Source organism: Maylandia zebra, linkage group LG22, assembly GCF_041146795.1.
Source record: "Maylandia zebra isolate NMK-2024a linkage group LG22, Mzebra_GT3a, whole genome shotgun sequence".
Classification (NCBI taxonomy): Eukaryota; Metazoa; Chordata; class Actinopteri; order Cichliformes; family Cichlidae; genus Maylandia; species Maylandia zebra.
In genome coordinates this window covers 10,120,850-10,141,005 of record NC_135187.1, presented here as the reverse complement: position 1 = coordinate 10,141,005, position 20,156 = coordinate 10,120,850, and the positions used below count along the sequence as shown (strand labels likewise).

General features: G+C 42.4%; 1 protein-coding gene across 4 annotated transcripts in view; it reads left to right on the top strand.

The window, feature by feature from the left end:
- The window catches only part of hivep1 (HIVEP zinc finger 1), a 65,651-nt gene that overhangs the window by 24,417 nt on the left and 21,078 nt on the right, over positions 1–20,156 (top strand). Inside the window, exon 1 of one of the 4 annotated variants that reach the window (XM_012924138.5) lies at positions 15,948–16,309. The exons of the other annotated variants lie outside the window; for them this stretch is intronic. Within the exon in view, the coding sequence (XP_012779592.1) occupies positions 16,306–16,309 (4 nt within the window). The 5' untranslated portion in view covers positions 15,948–16,305. Of the gene's footprint in view, positions 1–15,947; positions 16,310–20,156 lie in introns of those variants that run through there. 4 annotated transcript variants of the gene reach the window in all.

Below are 20,156 nucleotides of genomic sequence, written 5' to 3'. Positions count from 1 at the left end.
GCTGCCACCCTTCATCAGATATTTGCATGTTGGTGTTGTTCATAAGGGTCAAAATAGCTACTGAACCTTTCTTCTGTAACAAATTTCAGGAGTTTTCTTTATTAATTTACATGATATAATAAATATATTATGAAGTTAGGTTTCCTGTTAGCCAAATTTAGGTTACTCGTGGTGGTTCGCATTAGCTAACTTCTACCAGAAGATCTACTGCAGTGATGTCATTGGTCCGTTGCTATGTTGATCTTGGGCTAGCACTGTTTTGATGATGCAGGAGGAACACCAACACAGTTATATCAGTGCAGTATCATGCAGGCAGTCAGTGTGGGGCAATGTCAAAGCGCAGGGTGAGCTGCATTCACTGCAAACAAACTCAAACTGATCTTCAGAAAGCTAGCTGGACATGTTGCATTTCATTTAGTTTTGCCTTTGGTTTCCTGTGACAAGTGACATCACTCACTCACTCACTGTTTCGAGCCATTTTCAAGAAAGCTGCACTCCATAATGAGCACACTTTGCATGCTTTCAGCAGGAATACACACACACACACACACACACACACACACACACACACACACACACACACACACACACACACATTCAGTGAGTGTGACCCTTTTCAAAACAGTGACTTAATGATTGCCCGCCTTTGACATGTTTACCTGTTTTATGCTCTCCCAGAACAACCTCGGCACTAATTTATCAAAATAGTCGCCATTGCTCGACACTAGCAGGCATAGAAAAACTCCCTAACCCTGCTCCGGTTCACCACTGAGCCACACTGCAGGTCTAAAAGTTACTCATGAATCCTTGTGACTTTTACTTTAGAAACGCGCACAGGCCTCAGCAGACAGTCAGCAGAAAGCAGGATGCTGAATAATGGAGCTGAAAGCTGTACAACTCCAGACTGTGGGCATTTTATACGAATCGCTGGACCCTTCGCATGTCAGCAAACAAGTTCCCTCCGTAGGGCCTCTTTAAAAAAAAAAACAGGAGCCCTGCCTCATATCACGGAGCGCTGCTTGTTCATTCATAAACTCTGCTCTTTGTTTTGATTGTTTCCGTGCTGCTTGTGCAGGCCACTTGCCATCAGCAGGAAATATGTTGTTTCATCTGTGTGGTTTGTGTTTGTTCAACATCGACGGAGCCAGGAGGCGGAGGAGGTGTGGGAGGAAGTGAGTGCTGTGTGCCCTAAAGGGTCTGTCAGTATCAGGGGAGCAGGATAAGTGAAGGGGAGGAGGTCTGTCCTTGGGTGTCCGGACCCAGTGGACTGCAGCGGGTCGATGGTGAAAGATTGAAACCCCCTAAACAGTCACAAGGGTCAGCAAGGTCGGGTCGATATTTTAATGACATGCGTGCAGATATTTGACCGTTACTGTGTACGCATACACGCTTTCAGAGAGGGGGCGGAGCTTACCATGCATGATCGGTACAAGAGAAAGGGTGTGAGAACTTATCTGTAGGTATTTACACACACTGAGCAACTTTGAAAGGCCCAAACTTCAAACAGCTTGTAAAACTGTTTTTGTTTTCACCATTATCCTGTAGTTTGTTCTCCTTTCTTTTAGATTCATACATAGAATTGTTCTTAACAACACAGATGAACTAGCTGGCTTTTTAAAAGTAGCCCAGATTCAGAGCTACGGGGATTATGGCTTTGATTTTTTAGCTTGATACAAAGATTGTCAGTAAACTGCTGTTTATATACACATGCAGCCGTTATCGAGCAGTTCTAAAATATATTTGGACTCTGTTCCTCACCAACCTTTTGCTTTGTTTTTGTTGTGTGCCAACTCCTGAGTGAAATATTCGGCTGAATACTCAACATTTTAGTTGTTTAATGCTCCATTATGGTTACCAGGTAGTTGTGTCAGAAAGCCAGGAACTTACAGGAAATTACAACCTGACCGGACCTGCTGAGCTACCTGATGAGCCGCTCTCCTGGGCTTGGCTCATGGGTGGAGCCCTGGTAACCCTTTGCCGGACAATGTCACAGGGTCCAAAGATATTACAGCATTCAATGCCTTGAAATCATCAGTGCTGATAACACATGCTCTTCCTATTGTTTGAAAATTGTTTTGTGGACCTTTCTTTTTGCACGTAGACAGCAACATTTGAGGAAGAGAGTAGAGAGTTTGCACACCTTTGGGCAGTTGTGTGTAATGCACTCCATTTTTAATAGAGAAATTTAGTTTGCAGACATATCTTGTTAAAATCATCATTATTATTTTACTGCAGAAAATCATTTTAGGCCTAGTTCATTTCTGATGTTACTCATATGCTTTTAATATCATGCATGCACAAACCACGATGCAGACGTACACCACAAAGATGAAATATAAAAAGTTTAGATTTTAACATCATAATTTATTTACTTACTTTTTAAATGGTGGTTTACTGGTAAAATATCTGTCTATGTGGGAACAATAACTTTAGAGAAACCGTTCTGCAAAAAAAGGATCTGCTAGGAAAATAGTTATTTAATATAACTCTATTTCTATGAGTGTGTGTGTAACTGTCCAATGGAATTTACTACTTCCTCCACCCCCGCTTCACATAAGTACACTTTTGAATTTGTGACAATAATCAAGTGGAACGATGAACCATAACGGCAAAGTTTTAAGCAGTGAAAAGTGTGCCATGAAGCTGTGAACAACCACGCTTCTGTGGTTGTGGTTTGGAGAAGTCCTCAGCGAAGATCACCAAAGAAGACATCCTCCAGAAGCAGCAGTGACTGAGCATTTAGAATATCTTGAAGATTGTTGTGGTTATGCAACTGATAGGCTTGTAGTGACCAGTGGCCCATGAGCTTAACTGTGTGTACTGGGATCCCTTTGTATGAAGTGGAACTAGCTGCTCAGATATGGAAGAATGGCTGGAGAAAAGATCAGGAGAAATTCTGGACAATGAGAGAACTTGGTGATTCTGGTACCGACACGGCCGGACTCGGTGATGACAGAGAGTCTGAAGGTGAAGTGTGCTGGGCTTAAGGTAATGGGCTAATGGCTTGTAAGGGCTCCGGGGTGAGTACGTCTTAAACAGAACATGGATGGGGGGGTGCTGCCTAGTTGGTAAATGAGAACAAGCACCCTGTAGTGTGAGAAGGCATAGTCAGATATGTAGTCAGAATTGGTAGGGGAGTACTGGGGTGTGATCTACCTTCTAAGATAAATGATCTCCAATTAATACGTTATTATAACAATGTTAAAGTCTTAAACTAATTGCTGGCTGTAACTACTGCCAACTACTTTCTAACTCTGGGTGTCAATTTTAGCAAAAACTTCACACCATCTTCTATTTTCTGCCTCTGGTGTACTTTTGGTTTCAGGGATTATTGGTGTACATAACGAGGCACTGAAAAAGTGTTATGCAATAACAGATCAGTCTTGTCTCTGCTTGTTTTCCATGCCATTGTTATATTCTAGTCAGTGTGACACACAAACATGTATTAAAGTTAATTGTGTGTGGGTTTTAAAAAAGGTCTTTAGCTTATCGTGGTGAACCCTGCAGAAACTTGGGTCAAGCGGTCACGCTGAGCCTCTGAGCAATTGTCGTACGAGCTATCAGGTCATTTGACTGTAGCACCAGCTTATTTTTTTTTAAATCGAAAGCCGCTCAGGCGTGGAGCACCAGCAGCGGCGTTTCTGCAGCTTTGGACGAAGATGAATGCCACCCACAGGGGAGTGAAAGGGAGAAAGAAAAGGGGGCAAAGCAGCGGTTGATAATAGGGAAGGGAACGGCGTGGATGGCAGCGTGCCAGAGTTCAGCGTGTGAAAGTGCGAGGGAGAAAGATGTCTGGTTAGGAGAGCAATGGGGATAAATGTAAAAACGGTTAATAAGGAGGCTGTGAAAATATGTGTAGGAGGGTGAGGAGGAGGAGGAAGGGGTTCTGCCTACTGGAAAAGCTTCTTCCTCTTGCGTAACACGGGCCATCTCTTCCTTTAGCTGCTGTTGCCATGGGGAGAGATGTTGGCAGTGGAGGGGAGATTTCGGAGCTCCCGATGCCTCTCGGGTTCAAGAGTCTCTCGGGAATTCTAAACCACGATGATCCCCGACTTCCCTCCTCCTCGTTAGGGCGCTCACTGAGGAAAAGCTGGAGGAAAAGCTTGATTGGTTGTATTTTTAGACCTTGCTTTCAGGATGATTTAAGCAAATCTGCTCCCACCCCCAAACCCCTTTTTAGCTGGTGCCATGTGAAACTCTGTGAGAGGGATGAGAAGTTGTGTGCGGTGCTGGAGGGCCTCGATGTGTGACTCAGGCTTTAGTTCAGGTGTGCCTCGTGAAATGAAATGCAGGTATTGTTTATTACTGTACCAAGGCTTTATTTTCCATGTGCACAGAATGACTAACTATGAGTCTCAGGCAGCGAGTACAGGTGTTCAGAGGAGAGAAGCTTATTCCTGGGGGTGAGTGATGAAAGAAAGCTTCTGTGGTGCTGAAATGATTAGTTAAAAAAAATCCTTCCAAAACATTAACCCTCAATTTGGTTCATAGCTGCTTCTAATCTAACTTTTTGTAGAAGTTGCAGTACCATTGACTTCAATCACTGCATTTTCTACTGCTCATCTAGATATCCTATGTGGGGTTTTTGTTAAACTTGACTGAAACGAGACATGAGACTTAATTTGTCCAGCGTGTTCTGGGTCTACCCAGCCTCCAGGAGGCTACTTAGTCAAATACCAAAAATATTATATGGCTTGTTTCTACTGTTAGCCCCATCTAAGGTGGTTTGGTACGCTAAGCTAACATATCAACTGCCACATGAACTACAAAGCACCTGCCCCTTATCTAATCTGTTCTAATGATAGAGAGTGGAAATCTCGAGCAGTCTTTGTATGTAGAGACATGACAAGTGGGGTTAACTGCTAGCTAGTCTCTTTTAAAGTTTATAAAAAGATTTATATCCTTGTAATTGTAGAACACGAAACTTTGTGGAGTCTCCATGTGAATGGTCCTCTCTGTGTTATCCCTGCAATAAACTGGTGGCTCCAGTTTAGGCGGGTACCCCGCCTCTCGCCCTGTGAGAGCTGGAGGCTCCAGTCCCTCCAGCGACCCTGGAGGAGGTAGGATGGATGGATGATCAAAAAAGTAACACTCAGAAAACACATTTTAATGGCAGAGGTTAAAGTCAGTCTATAGGAGTATTGCATATATGTTTTTAGTATTTGAAACTGACTACTTTGGATTTTTAGATGCCTTTGAAATGTGTGAAAAGTGGATGTGTTCTGTGGTTTCTGGCCATTGGCATTGGATCGGTCAGGTCTGGAGACGCAGTGGCTCGCTCCCAATCATGTTGGGACGTATTGGTTTTGGTGGCCAGTTTAAGCTTTTTTTAGAGCAGTTTGCGCATTTTTCTTCCTTTGGGGACCGTTGCCAAGTCCACGGAGGGTGTGCTCTGTCGGAAACGATGTTTAGATGGGCATGCGTGTTTCAACGTAACAACCACAGAGATGCCAGGCATTGTAATGAAAGCTCAGTGTTGTTCACGTGTCTGCAATTTTGATGTTGTAACTGATCGATGCATTTCACAAAATTCTATCCCTCTGAAAAGACATCTCGCAATGTTTACATGGTGGCAGAGCTGCGCACGGTTCAGACTGAAAATGTTCATTACACATCCCGCAGACATTTGTGTTTCAGCGTCTTCATTAGTCCCTACAGTCGTCTGCACAGATCAGATCAATGCACAGAGCAGATAGACGGGTATTTATAGCCTCTACGGGGGTGTGGGAGGTTGAATGCCCAATGTAGGTTAGCGGATAATCTGATGTGGACTGTGTGTGTATATGTGAGCCTAGGGGAATTAGGGACCTGTGGTGTTTATAGAGCTCCCATCCTGCTTTGTTTTTTTGTTTGTTTTGGGGGGGGTTTTTCTTGCAGGAAGAGAGCACTGATACACAGCTCGGGGAAGTCAGTTCTCAGGCAGTGAGGGCTTTCCCAGATTTAGAGTAGGGATTAGAAAAAAAAAAGAAAGGAAGGAGAGCGAAGAGGGAGGAGAGGATAGGGGGGAGGAACACGAAGCCAGGCAGGGAGGAGAAAGAAGCGTGGTTGCTACACTGACAGTAGAGAAACCAGGCAGAAGTGAGAAGTGAAAGCACAGAGACACAGCTGTGCGTTAGTGTGTGAGGACAGACGGCAGCCAGACGCTCGGCTTTCCGCTCTGCAGTGCCGATTCAGTCTTGTGCTTTTCTTTTCTCTTCTTCTCTCTGGGAGACGGAGAGAGCACAGAGGAATGTCAGCGGGTTTTGGTTGGGAAAGTGTCTGCCGTCTGGGTCGGAAATGTCAGGTGTTTCCCCGTAAGCGTGTCTGACTCCAGGAGGGAAAACCAAGCGGGAGCAGCCAGCTGCTCTCTGAGAAAGTCTCGACTTTCTTTGGTACTCTTCTTCCCTCCTATCAGGTATTGTGCAGCCGCTGCAAGAGCTTGTCTTTGTGCTGATCAGTTTGTATTTTATTCCTCGCTGCAGGCTTTTGTTTCAGTGTGGGCTGCTTCATTGTCTGCTTGTTTCTGTCTGTACCTTCCTACTCATTTGCTCATCTAACCACAGGTTTTTGTAGAAGTTTGTAATTATTCCTTAGTTTGTCTCCCTTTTGTTCTAGCATTGTTTCATCCTGATGTGTTGGGAAAACGAGTTTAACATTTATTAAGATTCACCTGTTTTCTTGTGTTTTCAAAAATTCTGCCAGTAGCTCATAATCTGCTCATTATTTTCTTGACATAATGCCAGAAAATAGCAGAAGATATTCTCCATAACCTCCCCAGAGCTCAAGATTAGCTGTTGCCTTCACAAGTGCAACAAGTGCTGCATGGAAATGATGCATAAAAATGCTGAATTAAATCAGAAAGTCATCACATTTGAGGAGCTCAAATTTTCAAATGCTCTGAAGCGGCAAATAATTTCAGCTCTCTCTCTCTCTGTCTTTTTTTCCTTCGATGGTTAAATTAAAAGAAACTGAGTGTCTGATAGTTTCAAAACTTTATCAGCATTGACTGAAATATGATCTAAGTTACGACGACTTCGGTTAAGGGGTTTAACTCACTAAAATCCCCACCAGCAACCCAGCTCAGACACTCCAGCGCTCGTCTGGGGCAACGAGTTCGGCCTCGGTGGCCGGACAGCAGCAGCTGACGCACAACATGAGCTAGAGGAGAGCGTAAGCTTGTGAGCTGCAGTCGGAGATGAGCTTGGAGGCGTTACGCAACAGCTCGTCCAGAGATAGAGTGAAGCTGAACTTAGACACTTTTGGCTTCTTCTTCTTCTTCTTCTTCCACACAGTATGACATCATCACAGAGCTCCTCTCCTTCCCCCGCTGAGCAGCTTCATGCAAGAATAGAAATACCTGTTATGCTACCAGAGTGTTTAAGAGTTACTTGGAGATCTGTTTATTTGCAAGGTTTCCCCCCTTTTGCCTTTTTCTGCAGTAATTTTATTACGTGCATCATCTCGTTAGCTCTCCCTGAAGCACACGGGTCAATACTCCGGTGCCGGACGGTTTCCTGTTTACCACACTCGCTCGCTATGTGTGTCCGCCAATATGGAAATAATCAAAATAAATGATGATTTACTTGACGCTGTGTCTTAAAGGTCCACTTAGTACATTAGGTTTGTTTCACCTGTGGTGTTTTGAAGCTACCATCTTGTTGCGTGATCTTTTTCTTCGGTGGTTTGATGGCAAAGACTGTTTTACAGCAGTGGATATAAACTGGCATAAACTTTTCTTGTGTATTTGATTTGATTTTTTTGCTTCACGCTCAATGGATGCTTGGAGAAATACAATGCTGATAGTTGGCTCACCTTTTGAAATTAATTGAATATTATCATCAATGTTGTCAATAAAACCTAATTATTGGTTGTATACCACACATATATGCAAAGAAATCATTCTTATTTAGCTACTATTATACCACAATATCATAAATAAACAGAAAGTAACCTAGGTCATGTAGACAACCTGGAAATACCAGGTAGGTCTTATGACCGAGATGTTATGACCTTTAATTTGAGTACACGCTCATACCTCAAATCAAAACTACTGATCATTCTTTCGCTTGAGTCAAATGACTTCCTATTCATGTATAAAGTGAAAAGCAAAAAATACAAATAAAGAAATGAAAAATGAACAAAAAGGAAGTGGATACACATCGGGGACTCCAAGCCCAAAACGTGAAAAAAAGCACTACTCTTTCTAGAAATAAAGAAAGAGTAGTGCCACTACAGGAGCTGCAGGATCAAACATAAACTCGTGCTCCCTGGTTGGACACAAAACAGGAGAAAAAAAGCTTAGAAATGTATGGCAGATAATTCCTGCTGAGCTCCCACTGCCTTTTTCTGTGGGGATTTAAACAACACGAGAGAACAGGAGCTAAGTTTACACATTTGCAACAAGTTACTTTCACAAACACACAATTTGAGTTCAGCCACATAAACCTAAACCCAATAACCACCAAGGAGGAGCTTTTCTAGTGAACAGATGCTGCAGAGCTGTGGCATTTGGGCAAATGTGAAAGACAGAGTAGGGGCAGCGCTCTTCTAGCAAGAGGCCAAAAGGTCAGTGTGCGAAGTCTGTTGGCTGAAATTTACTGGATTCAGGCTACTGGCTGCTGGAGTCTACTTACTGGGGATGTCTATGTGAGTATGGGAGTGATGACCACTGATAAAAGGCTGTTAAATGTCCATTAATGCTGGAAATAAGAGGTTTACTGATATTATTGGTCACAATAACTCTGAACTTTTCTGAAGATTAGCTGTTGGAGGTGTGTGTGTGTGTGTGTGTGTGTGTGTGTGTGTGTGTGTGTGTGTGTGTGTGAGATTGTCAGCTGTATGGCAGCTAACAGTCTGGTGAAATTAACCTTCTTGAGCAGCACCATCGCCTACACCAAGCAGAGTTGGTTTAGGCTGAAGCAAACTGCATCCTAACTCGGTTTTTACGGCACTATCTGGACTTTTTTTTTTTTTTGAAGACTTCTTTAGTGAGAAACTCGCTTGCTGCCAATCATATTTGGACTCAATCTCAATAAAGAAACTCTCCAGAAGCTTCTTTACTTTATGAATTAAACTTCTATTGCAAACCCAAATTGAGGTATAGCTGACTGGATTGGTTCATTAATCAATTCGACGACTGAACTGTGATTTCGAGCTGTTCTGGTAATTGCTGATGGTTCCTAAATGTGAGAATTTGCTGCTTTTTCTTACTTGCCTTACATCGGAGCAAAGTGGATGTGTTGTAGGTTGGAATTGTAGGTTCAGGAGTTTTTCTGCAGCTTTCTCACAAATATCATTCAATTTACTTGGATTGATTGTGAAAGAATTATTATATTTGAAGTCGATGGCAATAAAAGACAGAGGAGTGGGCAAGAAGCGGAGAAGATGATGGTGGTAGTGATACAAACAGGGAGGAGGATGGGAGGACAAGGTGGTAAATTTGAGGACTGAGAATGAGACGAGGAGGAGGAAGATAAAAAGACAGTGAGGGAACGCCATGTCTCTTTCGCTTGGATTATGTAACATTACCTCCTGCCTACTGCCAATGGCAGAGGAAACGCTCAGAAAACAGTGAAAGGGGCGGAGGTGGAGGTGGGCAGCGATATCAACATCAGAGAGGGAGAAGCAGCAGCAGTGGTGTCAGTCAGACAACCACAGCTTACCTAAAATAATGCTGGCGATCATTCAGTTAGCTGATTAACAGACATTGTCCTAGTTTAATGTGCCTTAATGTGGCATTTTTATCTCTGAAAATCTTTCAGACTTGTTTGACAAATCATTGAAAATATCTTATGGAGCCCTGTTTTTGCTTGTTTGTTTGTTTTTAAAACATATATATCAACATGTTGAGCAAAAACTACCAACTGATTGAAGATTTGATGATACCAAGATGATATCATCTCACACAGACGTTTTTGGGCCTTTCAGACCTTCATTTAGTTTCTGTGAAAAAATCACCAGCCACATTGTGAGGTACACTTGCTCAAATGCTTGTTAAAGCAAACATCTAATTGCATGGACGCGACCCAATGCATTTATGCACGTAGATGTGGTTGAGACAACCTGCTGAAGTTGAAACCAAGCATTATGTATGCAGGAGATATGTATTGTATTGTACATATACAATATATTGTACATATACAATATTCTTGGCACACCTTGGGCCCTCTGTCGGAGTATTGTTGTTGACCATGTCACACCCCTTGTCATGAAGCTCAAACTGGTTTCTTGAACATGACAATGAGCTCACTGTACTCAAATGTCCTCCACAGTCACCAGATCTTAATCCAGTACAGCACCTTTGGAGTGTGGTGCAATGGGAGATTGACATCATGTGCAGCCATCCAATCTGCCGCATCTGTGCGATGCTATTGTGTCAATATGGCCTCAAATCTCTGAGCATTGTTTCCAGCACCTTGCTGAATCGGTGCCGTGAGGAATTACGACAGTTCTGAAAGTACGGTGAACTCATTGTCATGTTCAAGAAAACTGGTTTGAGCCGACTCGATAAAGTGTCCGGCGAGTGTTTGTTCGTTTGTTTTTTTAGATTTTTAAATGGTTAAATAGTTTTGATTTGATTTGTTTCGCTGGTTGACATACACAGGGCTGTTTGTTGTGGCCTCTGTTGAGACATGTCCCTCTGTGTTTACATTCAGCACCAACCCCGTATATGCAAGAACGTGTATGTGCTAAATGAGCTATAAAAGCAGATGGTTGTCTGGCGGCATCTGCAGATAGAGAAACCAGAGAGAGCCGCAGAGCAGCTGCAGGAAAGCCCTGTGGGAGTCTACAGCGCCGGCCACCGGTCTCTCCGAGCGAGCCGATGGCACTCTGTAAGGAACAAGCACACTTCTCGGTATGTAAAAAGACTGCAGCTGTGGTGTCGTCACTGAATATGTTTTCAAAAAGCTTTGGCTCGAGAAAGCCTTCGTAGTCTTTATCAAGTGGCTTCTTGTTAAATGGTTTTGTGCTGCTTTCTCTAGAAGTCGCGAGTCAGTCAAAGATCACAGAAACTTGCTGTGACATGTTGGTTTCATGTACGATTATGAAACGTGTGCCATAAACTGAGAGTAAGGCGTTTGAAATGGGTTATGGGAAAGCTCAGCTTCTTCAGCCTCTGGTTTTTCAAAATTATTTTCTTGCAGTGGATTTATTTTGAATAATGAAAATATCTCAAACCACCATGTTTATGCCAAAAATCTGAATGAACATATTTATGTATAAATGTTTGCTCCACATGGCTTTCCTGCATTTCTTTCAAATTTAAAACTATCAAAATATTAGAAAAAAGTCCTGAAAGGACCTCAGAAGAATTGATTTATTGTAAATATGCAGATATTTACATATGATATATGCAGCATTTTAGACTTGAAGATTTGTTGGTTTCAGGAGGATTAAGCAACATAATCCACCAAATAATTTGTGTACACAGCAGCAAATATAAAAAATTAGTTGGGCTACAACTAATATTTAACCTGACAGTTGTTATCACTTCATAAAATGTCAAAATAATAATAGTAACAAAGTGAAAGTTCCCACAGCTCTACACGATGTCTGTAAATCTCCAAACGCCAATAATGTAAAAGAGAAAACGACAAGCAAAGTAAATGTCTGGCATTTCCACTCAGCCTAAACAATCACAGATCGACTAATTGATTAAACCTTTCAGCCGCACACCGGGTTCAAACTGAAACAACAGCAGCCTTCATCCTACAGTCGAGAGGAGATTTGTTTAAATTAAATCATAATGGATTTTCATGCCATTAACATGCCCCGTGTTTCCACATCACAACAGCCCTCATTAACATCTCAGCTCCTCCCCTGAGGGCAGCAGTGGGAGGCAGCGGGTGGAGGAGGGTGTGATGGTTGAGAGACGAGGCTTGTTTTTCAGTATGCGCAGCAGGAAGGAGGGGGGGAGACAAAAAGAGGCGAATAGGTGAGAAGAAGCCTGGATTCAGAAGCCGAGCCTGAGCAGGATCCTGCTGCTGTTCTGTAACATGATCAATGACCTTGCATACTGTCAGATCCCGGTTTCCTGCACGCGCTCGCTGGCTTTTGTTGCTCTCTGCCTCTCACTGTACTCAGCCCCATAAGCTCCAGATCTAATTAAGACTTGTCTCTTTTCCTAGAAGGCTTGGCGGCTGTAATAGTCTCTCCTCCTGTAGCGAAGATGGCACTGTGATTAGATTCAGAGATACGAGAGCAACAGCTGCCAGCTGGATGAAACTTATTGGCCTGAATCGCGTTAGATTCCTCTGATTGGGACCACGATTGCGTCAAAGCCTCTGAGTTATAAATGTGTGTTCAGAAGTTTTTCTACATTTCCTCAAAGATCAGCCTCAGCAGAGGGGTGGAAGATGTACTCAATCAGCCGAATCATGTTTTTGTAGTATTTTCAGCAAATATACTTAGTTTCAAAGCAGTCAAATTAATCGTTGCAAAGCCAAGAGGATCTATTATGGGCATTTCCACCCTCTGCATTTATAGTCTTGGATGCTACTAGAGCAGCTTTGCATGATGTGCAGTTCAGTTTTTCCTCATGCAGTCCCTTACTTTATCTACTGTATGAAAAATAACTATTTGTAAAACAGAAGGTTTGAATAGCAAGTGGGCGGGGCCAAAAGCCTCATTATTTTGGCTATATGAACGTCCTCCACAGTCCTTGATCAGTCAGTTTCAGGAATGTTTTCAAATCTTTTACGAGGTTTGTTAGCACGTGTCTGTGTTGCTCATTTCTGTAACTTCCGGAAACCACTTAGGTCTCTAGTTTTAAGTTTATTCCTTGACGTTTTTGGCATTTTTCCGAACACATTGTAACACAGCTTCATACACTATACACTAATACGGTCATCTCAGGCACACGGGACTGACTGTGAGCACAGAGGCCACACCCACCTGCAGTTCAAACCCCCTTGTTTACGAGGGGCAGCCAATCGTGAGAAAGTAGACTTGTTTCAGACAGTGGATGAACTGAGCAGTAGGTGTAATGGAGGTCGCTGTTTTGGATTTTACATTTTACTGTTTACTCTGAAATATCTGAAAATATGAATCATGAAAAAGAAAAGACAAATATCCGTTTAGTGGAAATAAAAACCACTAATCTGACATCTCAACCAAGATAAGTTCACTGGTATTGGTAGTATAATCTTAATGTTATCTATGTTTTTCTTTGAGAGCAAAACACAATATTTGGCTGCATAGTGTGGTGTGGTGAAATGAAAGTAGCATAAAATATAAGTATATACAGCGGATTCTGACCCTTTTGCCAAAAATCTGCTCGTTTCCGATGAGAGTGTGTGAACGTGGTTTTTGTGCTCGGCTGAAAAGATTTCTGATCGTGACGGTATGCATTTAAAATTCGAAGATGAAGCCAAGAGAAGAAATTTTCAACGTGAACTCCCCAAACAGAAAAAGCCAGAGAGAAGAAAAGCCTCCCAGCTCTGTGACTGCCCTGCTCACGTGGTTTTTGATTGGTTTCAGTTTGGTATTTGGAGTATGAAGGGTCAGCGTGGGCGACTGCTTGTATGCAGCATGGATTGGAGACTTTTTGGCAGTTGAATTCGTGGCTGTATTGAGCTGAATGGCTGTGGTAACCCTGATTGTGCGAGTGTTTGTAGATATCTTAAAGCTAATGGACAGCCAGCACACACACACACAGGGACAGTATTAGAGGTTAGTAGCTGGATTACTTCATTCAGGCTGTGCTGCATTATCACCAGCTCGGCTGTCATTAACTCAGATGTTCCCACAGAGATGAGGCGCAGTGTCCTCCACTGCTCCACTCACACACAAAAACACACAGTGATCCCTCTTTAGGTCAGTTTTAAAGACAGACTTTTTATGCTGCAGCTTTGGCCGGCCTAATTACAGTGTGCCGTGTTGATCCTGGAGTTTTTGCCTGTGAACTGTTTATCTTCTTTACCCCGGCAATGACACTGCAAAAAGTGCTTGGTCACGCTGCATGTTGTCCCTGGCCTGGATAAATATTTATCTGATTTTCTGAACCTCTTTTGCGGCCAAACTGTAAAACCCTGAGAATTCCCCATAATGACTAATACAAAAATAAAGCAGAGGGAGCTTCCTCTTTTTTCCCAACCAGACCACAGTACAGTGAGGTTAAATGTGCAGGCTGGCGTCACTTAGGGAGACACTTTTGTCATTTAACTGCCCGGCTCATCGCGTTTATGTAACGCAGGAGGCCAAGCACTTGTTGGAAGTCTGCCTGCTGTGAGCGGGGTGAATCCCCTCCTTTTAACTATTGACTCTGGTCACTTTAAAAGCTCGGAGTGAGCCCTCCCACAGCGACCTGCAGGCTGTTTCTCACTGCGACCTTGCAGCTTTATCTCACCCCCTCAGTGTCCGTCAAGTCAGCTTTGCTCCGCCTTTGGGGAGCTTCAACTGAGCAACACAATTTGTTGTTGACTTAAAAAATCCTCACAAGATTCTGCAGTTTTCACGGCCATTTCCAGAATCTTGTTTTTTGTTTTTCGCCCACACTCAGCCTTGAATGTCTCTTTTTTTTTTAATTTTGGAGTTGAAAAGAAAAACAAAATTGCCGCTGGGTGCCTCTGAGAGCGGCAGCGGTTTGCTGTTGTTTAAGGCAAAGTAGAGGAGGCTGTATTTATAGCTGGGACACTTCAGGCAAATGAAAGAAAATCGCATTTGACTCTGCTCTCCAAAGAGGGAAACTGACCATCAATCATTTCAAAATCACATTAGGAAAAAAAAAAGTCTAACCCATATCCCTTCAAAAACCATCACTTGACTTCAATAACTCATGATGGCAGAAGAAGGAAAGTTTCTCTGTGCTCATACGTGAACATACCAGCATGAATTTCAGAGGCCAGTCGACTATTTGAGCTGATTAGTTTAGATTTAGTTTCGTATTTACAAAATTGGTGTATCTGTCATAACATTTGAGAAGCTGAAACCAGAAGTTGCTTAAAAATGCACACATTGTTGATTCATTTCCTTTTAATTCGATTGTTTACTTTGGCTTATCCCGGAAACCTTGAAACAATATAAAGTCCTGTATCCAAAACACAAAAATATTGGCATATGTAATGTTAAAAACACACATTAGACAGCTTGTTTGTTTTTTTTTTTTTTATGTCTGAAGAGAATAATGTATTAGGATCTTTGTTAAATATCATCAAATGCATACACACTAAGTATTTCCTGAATAACGTGTGCGTAAAAGCAGAAGCAGTCTCTGCACAAAAAATCAAAACCATGGTGTCCTCAGATGGGAAAAAAGCTCAATTTAAGACTCATGTAATACTGCTTCAAATGAAATTTAGGATTAAACACTTCAAAAGTTTCCCGCAGTGTGTTGATGTCGGTATGAAAATGAACAGTGGTGTGTGAATGATATGCTTTTTAATGTGAAAAGGAAGAAAAAAAACACCTCAGACTAACGTGCAGCCTCATTGTCAAAAAGGAACTGAAAGACTAAGGCTGTGATGTTTAAAAAACAAAAAAAGGGGGGGGGGGGATAAAAGCAAAGTCCTCTGGTAAACACCTCAGTCTTCTTTAGCCCGTGAGTGAGCTGTTAGGCAACCAGCAGTTGGCAGGACGCTTTAAATTCCTCCGAGACAAACAGAGAGAGGGAGGGAGGCCGAGAGAAGGATCCCCTGGAGGGTGCCAAAGCCGGTTTTAGTGACGTCAGCCGGCCTGCACTGTTGCTCTGTTTGGCCGGGCCCTCCCTTCCTCCTCCCCCCCTCTCCCTGGGCCTTACAGGAATTCCCCTCCTCGTCACATTATTCTGAGGAAACCGCAGGCAACGCCCCGTGCTGCTGCGCAGCCACAGCTGATAGGACGGAAACGCAGGCTTGTGACTGCTTGTGTTGACACAGACTTAAGTATGCACTTGTTGTTCTCTGCAGAGTCTCCTTCTGTCTCCTGAACAAAAGGAGTTCACATCAGCAGCGTCCAGCAAAGAAGTGAGTTTTTGTCCTGTGAAAGAACCCACTCGTCACGCTCTCGGGGATTCTCGGCAGCGTTTCCTGTTTACCCTCTGAGGTCAGAGGTGTGAAGTTTAGCTTTTGTGGGGGGGGGGTCGGTGAAGGCTTGTGGGACACCTTTTCCTCAAGTCTGAGTCGTCAAAGCGAACGGCATAGACAGGAAGCAGTCAGTGAGCTGTCACTCATTCACGGCGCCTCAGTAATCAGCCAAAGTTGGGCATCGGGGCAGTCGAGCCTGAGGGATCCAGAGTGTGTTTGAAAGTTGTTTTTATCTTTGGATGTTGCTGTGACGGGAAGCAGCGCTGCCATCTGGTTTGATGTGCCACACTCTGTGCAGGATTGCAGGAAACACAGCAACAGATTGATGTGTAAGTCTGTGATGAAGTTTCACTTTTTCTTAACTTTGAAATGTAAATATGTCATTTCTAATCTGCGCTTAACTGTTTTGCATTTATGCCGAATGAAACCAAGTATTTATCTGACACGTTTGCTATTATTTTGGCTTTTCTCCCCCTCCTCATCATTGTTTTGCCTTTAGTCAAAAAATAGTGAAAACCCTGCACCACAGATTCTGCAAACTGGAGGTGACGTCTTTTTAAAGTGGTTAAAAAATATTCTGTGGATTTCTTGTCATCTGTTAAGTAAATGTTGACCGCACACTGTGATGGCTATAACGTGCTTGCACCTTTGTGCATTTAGTTTGGTTATTCATAAGCCTCATTTAGCTTCCTGTTGCCGCTTGGAGGTATAGTTGGCGAATATGCTTATTTACTTTATTTCTGACAGGTGTGCGTGCGTAGTAAGCATATACACCTCGAACCGGCAGATGCTTGGCTTAGCATAAAGAGCGAAAACAGAAGGAAACGAAGTGAATCCGCATTATCGCACCACATTATCACACATTATCCACCGTAAAAACAAGCCATCGCAAAACAAAGAAAAACAGACTGCTGCTCATTCTTCCTCTGCAGGACCAGTAACGTCTTAGAGCCTCTGCTGGCTGCAAATACAATATAGCTTCAGTGAGGATAAGAGGCGGTTCAACCCCAGTACACTGAACCCAAGTTTTCCTCATTGCATTCATCACAGTAATGTTTGTGTTTGTAAGAATGGCTGAATTGTAGTTAAAAAGTGCTCAGTGAGAGTAGAAAAGCACTTTATAAGTACCAGTCCATTTATTATTTACTGCTGACTGTACCAGCATGATTTGGAGAGGACGATACTGGTCCTGTGTGGAACTAACAATTATTTCCAGCTTGTTTTTCCCACTATAATTAGAATTAACCTCATACTAAGATAACTACCTGCTCACTTCAGCTTCAGATTTACTGTCCAGATGTGTGAGAGGTATTCATTTTCTTACTGTCACAACATCATCAAAATATTCTTTCATTTTATTCCTCCTGTTGATGAAATGCTCCCCTGCTCTGAACATTTGCCTGCTAATATTTTGTCCAAAAGTAAATAAATATATAATGCTCGGCATTAGTTATACTAAGTGAGTGTTTATGTCAAATATAAGTCCATAAACAGATGGGAAATCTGCAGTAATAATGACAAAGTAGCTCAAGAACAGCTGCTAAACTAACTAATATTCAGTTTTAATTCATTTCAAGACAAATTTAAGGAAGGATCATATTTGAAAAGCTTAAATTTGAGGTAGCGTGGTCTGCTCTGAGCAAAAAAAATCATAATGAGAATTGAATTAGGTGGGTTGATTGCATTAATCTGAATATTAAATGCCTTAAAGGTCTTTCAAAACCTCAAATTCTTATGGTCCCCCCCTGCCTCCTACCTCCTCTCCTCCTCCTTGTTGCTTGTGTGACGCACGGAGCTCACCGTACGTGTGCAAAATTTATTTTCACGCTGAAGTGACTGAAATGTGCTTCCTGTCCCACACGGCCCATCGAGGCGTCGCTTGACGCCACATCGGCCGTCCGTCGCCAAGCTCAGTAAAGCGGAACTGCTGCAGCGTTGTTTCTTCTGTGTCACAGCCCCTCAGCAGCCAGGGGGAACTCGAGACGCTGACTGGATGCAGTTTGACATGCAGCTTGTTTTTACTTCCAGTTTCTTCTTTTTTTAGACTCCTCAAAGAAAGAAGTGGGTGTTTGTGTACAGTTGAGAGCTCGCTGCTAAATTTCAGTGACTGTTTCACGTCTTATGTGAAACTGTCGGGCTCAAACGGTGACATCAAATCCAAACTGAAAAGTTGCTCACAGTTCAGTTAAGGGTTTTTAAGGGTTTTTTTTCCTCACAGAACAGGAAATGTGTGCTAGAGCTGAAACAATCAGGAATTGACTGATAACAGTTTGATTTGATTTTAGTGGTTTGAATGATTGAATAAGCATTTTAATATCTTTTCAAATGAATAGTTCAAACTTTACTTCCATATTTAAGAGTTTACATGGTGTCGAACATGAGAAGAGTTGTTGTTAGTTGGGGTTTGAGTGCTCTTATTGTGGTAGATCACCGTAGCTGCAGGGGGAAGCTGTTCCAGCTGAGAGAGCTCGGTCGGCGGCGAGAGCCAGACGGGAACTGGGAATACTAAAAGCTTCTGGTCGATGGATCGATGGATAAATAACCCGGGGCGAGCCCGTGCATGTGTTTTTATGTGACGAATAATATTTTAATACTAATTTAATGCTGATTAACCAAATCTCTGATGGTCCTAACGCTTTCTACGGCTGATTAAATATTTCTTGATTTCAGCTTCTCACATGTTAAATGTTTCCCTCGGTGTATTAAATCACTGTAAGCACGGTGTAAAGTATTAAGCTCTGGATGGCTCTAATGGAAATTTCTCACTAGTTTCCGATGCTTTCAACCCAACAATTAAGTGACGGATTTAAAACCCAAATGAATCTTTAATAGAAACAAAATGAAATAATTAGTCGCAGTCGTGTGTAAAGTAGTTGTTTCATTGAAATTAAATAGTGGTGTTATATTGAGAGTATGTTATATATAAACAGATTCAGCATATGAACAACAAAGTGGAATTTGAAGGCATAAGACGTGATTTTTGGTACTGGAAGTCTTCTGAATAGGACCGACCAATCAGCTTTGACTGAATGCAGGTGAATAATTTCTACAAACAGACATTGGCTGAAGTAATGTCTTTAATCATTGGGCTTATTCTGATGTTGATTTATCTTTTTCAATTTTATCTGCTTTCATGGTTGGACTGCAAACGGTAACAGGAAGTCTTGACCAGAAACTTCAGCTGTTACACCCAAACCTGATTCCACTTTTACTTTAGTGCTAGTACGTCTACGGCTCTGCTGGTTTTTTTTGTTTGTTTTAAAACTCTGTAAGTTGAATATATTTTGTTTTTTGGTCTGGTTTTGTTTTAGTTCTGACACCTGGTTAAATTTGTGTTTCAATGCAATTTTGACTTCGCATTTTGGTTCAAGGGTTAAGGAACAACTTTTCAAGCTTTGACCAACAGTGAAACAAATCTGCAGAGATCCAGAGAAATCACAACTCTGCACGACTCAAATTTTTTTTTTAAGATTATTTTTGAGCTTTTTATCTTTTTTGACAGTTTGGCAGCAAAGAGGGAGCGAGTGCATGGTAAGAAATGCAGCAAAGGGCTGCAGGCCGGACTCGACCCCTGGCTGCTGCCCCACAGCCATAAGTCATACAGGCATCTGCTCAACCAGTGAGCTAAACTGGTGCCTGTATCTGTCAATTCTTTCTATTCGTTTTAAGGAAAACCATAAACCGTAGAAATTACCTTGATTTTTTTTTTTCTAAAGTAAATATTAGAGGAAATTATTGGAATAAATTAGAAACAAATAATAAATCTGGGATATTAACTGCAGCAGCATCTTAATTTTCTTGGGTAGCTTGTTAATAATTTTTCTACAAAACGAGCTTGACACCTTCCGTGATTTGCAGCTGCGGGATGGAACGCATCATTTATCGTGTCTTGGCTTTGCGTTTGGAAGTCTGGTTCTCTCTCGTCTATTTTGGTGCATACAGCTTTTTGGGGGAGAAGGTTTTTAATGCGTGCGTGGACCGAAAAAGATAGAGGATAATATTCACGTTCACGTTCATCTCCGCCCGCACCATTAAAAACCCCTACACATGAACACAAACACGCACTCTTCTACCCACCCGGTAGGTTTCTCGTTATATCAATTTTTCACAAGGGTGCCCACGCGGTCCCAATAATCAGTGGCCTCCAGTCTGCTGCTTCTTCCACCTACAGTTTCC